Source organism: Pteropus vampyrus, unplaced genomic scaffold (assembly GCF_000151845.1).
Source record: "Pteropus vampyrus isolate Shadow unplaced genomic scaffold, Pvam_2.0 Scaffold67, whole genome shotgun sequence".
Taxonomy (NCBI): domain Eukaryota; kingdom Metazoa; phylum Chordata; class Mammalia; order Chiroptera; family Pteropodidae; genus Pteropus; species Pteropus vampyrus.
The window spans coordinates 7,999,495-8,003,102 of NW_011888848.1; the positions used below are offsets into that span (position 1 = coordinate 7,999,495).

Below are 3,608 nucleotides of genomic sequence, written 5' to 3' on the forward strand. Positions count from 1 at the left end.
TTCTCTCATTCTGTGGATTGTCTTTTTACTTTATTGATAATATTCTTTGAAGGGCAGACATTTTTAGTTTTGACAAAGTCCAGTTTCTCTGTTTTACTTTTGTCATTTATACTTTTGTTATCATATCTAAGAATGTCTTGCCTAAATCAAGGTCACAAAGATTTACTTCTATGTTTTCTTCAAAGAGTTTTATAGTTTTTGTTCTTACTTTTAGGCATGTGGTCTATTTTGAACTAATTTTTCTGTATGGTGTGAAGAAAGGATCCAAAGTCATTCTTTCGCATGTGGATATCCAATTGTCCCAGTACCATTTGTTGATGCACAAGTTCTGATATGTAGGAGTTCATTCTTACTCAATTGTTTTCTTATTTCTATTCTGATTATTTCTTTGATACAAGAGTTGTCTAATTTTTTTCTTTCTAATCCTTTGTAATCTTTCTAGTTACATTTTTGTAATCACTTAAATGCATTCAGCTCATAGATTGGTATATATGATACTTATTTGAGATTTGAAGAGGATAACATTATGGCGTAGGTATAATGTAGTCAATTTTCATTCTTCGTGTACCTATGAAGAATGACATTCACCATTTGTGGGATATAATGTTGTTATATCTATTAGACCAAGCTTGATAAATTAGATGTTTGTGTCATTTGTATCTTTAGTGATTTTTAAAAATCTACCTGGTGTTAGTTATTGATTGAAATGTGTTAAAATTGTCTACCATTGTGGTTGGTTTCTCCATTTTTTTCCTTTTAGTTCTGTTCGGTTTTTTTATGTAGTTTTAACTTACTATGGGAAGTTTCAAGCATCCACAGAAGAAAAGAGAATAGTATAATCAACCTCTATCACCCTTCTATCTTTAACCATTATGAAAATATATGGCCAATCTTATTTCATATATTCTCTCTACCTCCTTTTTTATGCCCTGTCAGTATTTAAAGCAAATTCTAGACATAACGATTACTGTTTTATAGACCCAATGTTTAGTTTTACTCATACATTTATCACAATATTTGCTGACCATTAACTTTTACAGCCTGTCTGGAAGCATTTTCCTTCTGCCCAAAAAATACAGATTACAGTATCCTCTAGAAATCTTAGTAGTAAAATTTCTGTTTTTGTTTGTTTGAAAATCTTTCTAATCTTGTGCATTTTCTAGAAAATTAGTGCCGAACTCAAGTTGGCAGTTATTTTACCCTGAGCATTTTGAAGGTATTACTCCAGTGTCTTTTACCTGCCATAATTGCTATTGAGAAGTAAATAGGAAGTCTAATTTTCGGTTAGTTGTAGATATTTCATTGGCTATTTTAAAAACTACCTTTTTTTCCTTTGGTATTCTCTGGTTTAACCATATAATATGACAAATAAAAGTAGGTCATAATTGAAAGGTAGTAATTTTGAGTTATTAGCTGTAAATTTTTTAATATTATATTTCTAAATGGTGATTAGTGGTCTATAAACAGTTAAGTGCATCAGGGAATACTTACTACTTTTAATAACCTTATGGCGAATATTTTAGAGTACATGATTCTTAGTTTGTCAACTTTATAACTTTCTTCTCAAGATCTTGTGTATGTACTTGGATGTAATCAGGCATAGTATGCTTTCTGTATCTTTCTACAGCACTATTGGAAATAATTATGAAAAATGGAAGCACAGCTGGAAATAGCCCTCATTGCAGAAAACCATCAGGTAGTGGTGATCAAAGCAAGCCTAATTGCACAAAAGACGGCACATCTGGTGGTGGTGAAAGTGGAAAAGGCTACACCAAAGACCAAGTAGATGGAGTTCTCAGGTAGGAATAAATTATTTATATCTCAACTACAGTTTATACTAAAGTAATTTTTAAATGTTATAACACATAAAAAGTGTTTGAATAATAAGTCAGTAAAAGAATAGACATCAAAGAATTGAACTCTGAGTGTCTTATGCTTTATATTCTTTATAAAATCAGTCAGTACAATTCCAACTTCATGGAAGTTTCCATCTTTTAAAGTAACTAAAAACCATAAAATTCCAGATCATTATTTTTAAGGAAAATTATTTCAATTTTTTGATACAGAACAGAGTTTAGATAATAATATTGAAAGAGGATAAAGAATTGGTTTGTCTTATGTATATATGAAAGCAGGAAAATTTCATATAAGAGATAAATTGAGGACAATACCTACAGCATCTTCAGTATCCCACTTATGTTAATGGTAGTTTTGTTTCTGTTCTTTCCTAAAGCTATCTTTATACATAGGCAAACTCCACAATATCCTCTCCTTTTAGTTTATTCACTCTGTTAAATATTGTCTCAGTATTTTATTTTTACCTTGTGATACACTTCTACTTAAAGTAGAAGAATTAGGTAGAGTTGAAAAATTATGAACTGGGTTTTAGGGATTTGACTTTACTAGATAACCTTATAATTAAGAAAAAAAATTCTAGACATGAACCTTTGAGTATGAAACACTAGAGAAAATAGTGTTTTATTTCTCACTACAGCTTAAGGAAGCTGTACTGATGTTGTACGAATATTGCTCTAGGGAAACTAAAGTGTAAAGATAAAGGACTCTGAACAGTGATTAATTGGATAATTCACATGGAGAGTGAATTATAATATAGTGAATTAGCTTAAGTGAAGAGCAGGTAAAACTAGATTGTCTTTTTCTGTTGCCTTTTCTTATCCATTTATTTTTCTCTTCATTTCTTTTCTCACCCATTTTTCTCCATTCTTGCTTTTTAGTTCACTCTTTTTTACTCACCAAAATTTGAAATTAAAATCATTTTTGATCAAATAGCAATGTATTTATATTTTGCTTTTTTCTTTATATATTTAGATACTATAGCTTGTAAAAGACTCCCTTAATCTTGGTAAAGCCTTGGTCAAGGGTATTTGATTAGCACAAACGGTAGTGAAGCACTTTGAGAATATAATGTTGTTAACCACTTTTATAACTATACTACTGTGTCAGAGGTGGCTGAATATGTGAGATAAGTCAGTAAATGAGATTTGCTTTTGAATTTCTTTAAGAAAAAGCTTTAATTAAATAGTGTGCTGAAATGAATTCCAGGAAACCACATCTATCAGGAAACAAATTTTATTTTCTTGTAGAAATTACCTTTTATTGGGAGAACATGTTTACAATGAAAGACCTAAAGTTAATTGTATGTATGTGATTTTTATTTAGAATCATTTTGTGATTTTTTTTTTTGAAAGACTATAGAATCACCTATATATTTGAAAATACTATTTGACAATGTAATTGAAAATTTTGGAGAATAGGAATATCCTAAACCTTATGTTATTTTTTTAAATATATATTTTGTTAATTTACTATAGCCTTGGAAGTAAAAGAGAAATAGCTCAAGGTGTGGTAGAAATAAGGAAGGGAAAACAGCACTTTGTTTTTCTATCTTTTCGTTTTAGTATTTAGGCAGAGGGACATATTAAGAATGGAAGAATGAAAGATGATGGTGGGTGCAATACATTTTGTATATGACCAGAGTTGGCCAGCTGGAAACGTAAAACATTGAGGGAGTTTCTGTCTGTTGTTGGCTTCTATATTCTCTGTGAAATTAGGGATAAGGTTATCCTCTGAGAGTTATAAGAAAAAAA

At 30.1% G+C, this 3,608-nt stretch overlaps 1 protein-coding gene across 1 annotated transcript in view; it reads left to right on the plus strand.

The window, feature by feature from the left end:
* Nucleotides 1-1,607: 1,607 nt before the first annotated feature.
* The window catches only part of DNAJB14 (DnaJ heat shock protein family (Hsp40) member B14), a 23,651-nt gene continuing 21,650 nt past the window's right edge, over nucleotides 1,608-3,608 (plus strand). Inside the window, exon 1 of the mRNA XM_023531401.1 lies at nucleotides 1,608-1,799. Coding sequence (XP_023387169.1) covers nucleotides 1,645-1,799 — 155 coding nt within the window. The 5' untranslated portion in view covers nucleotides 1,608-1,644. The remainder of the gene's footprint in view (nucleotides 1,800-3,608) is intronic.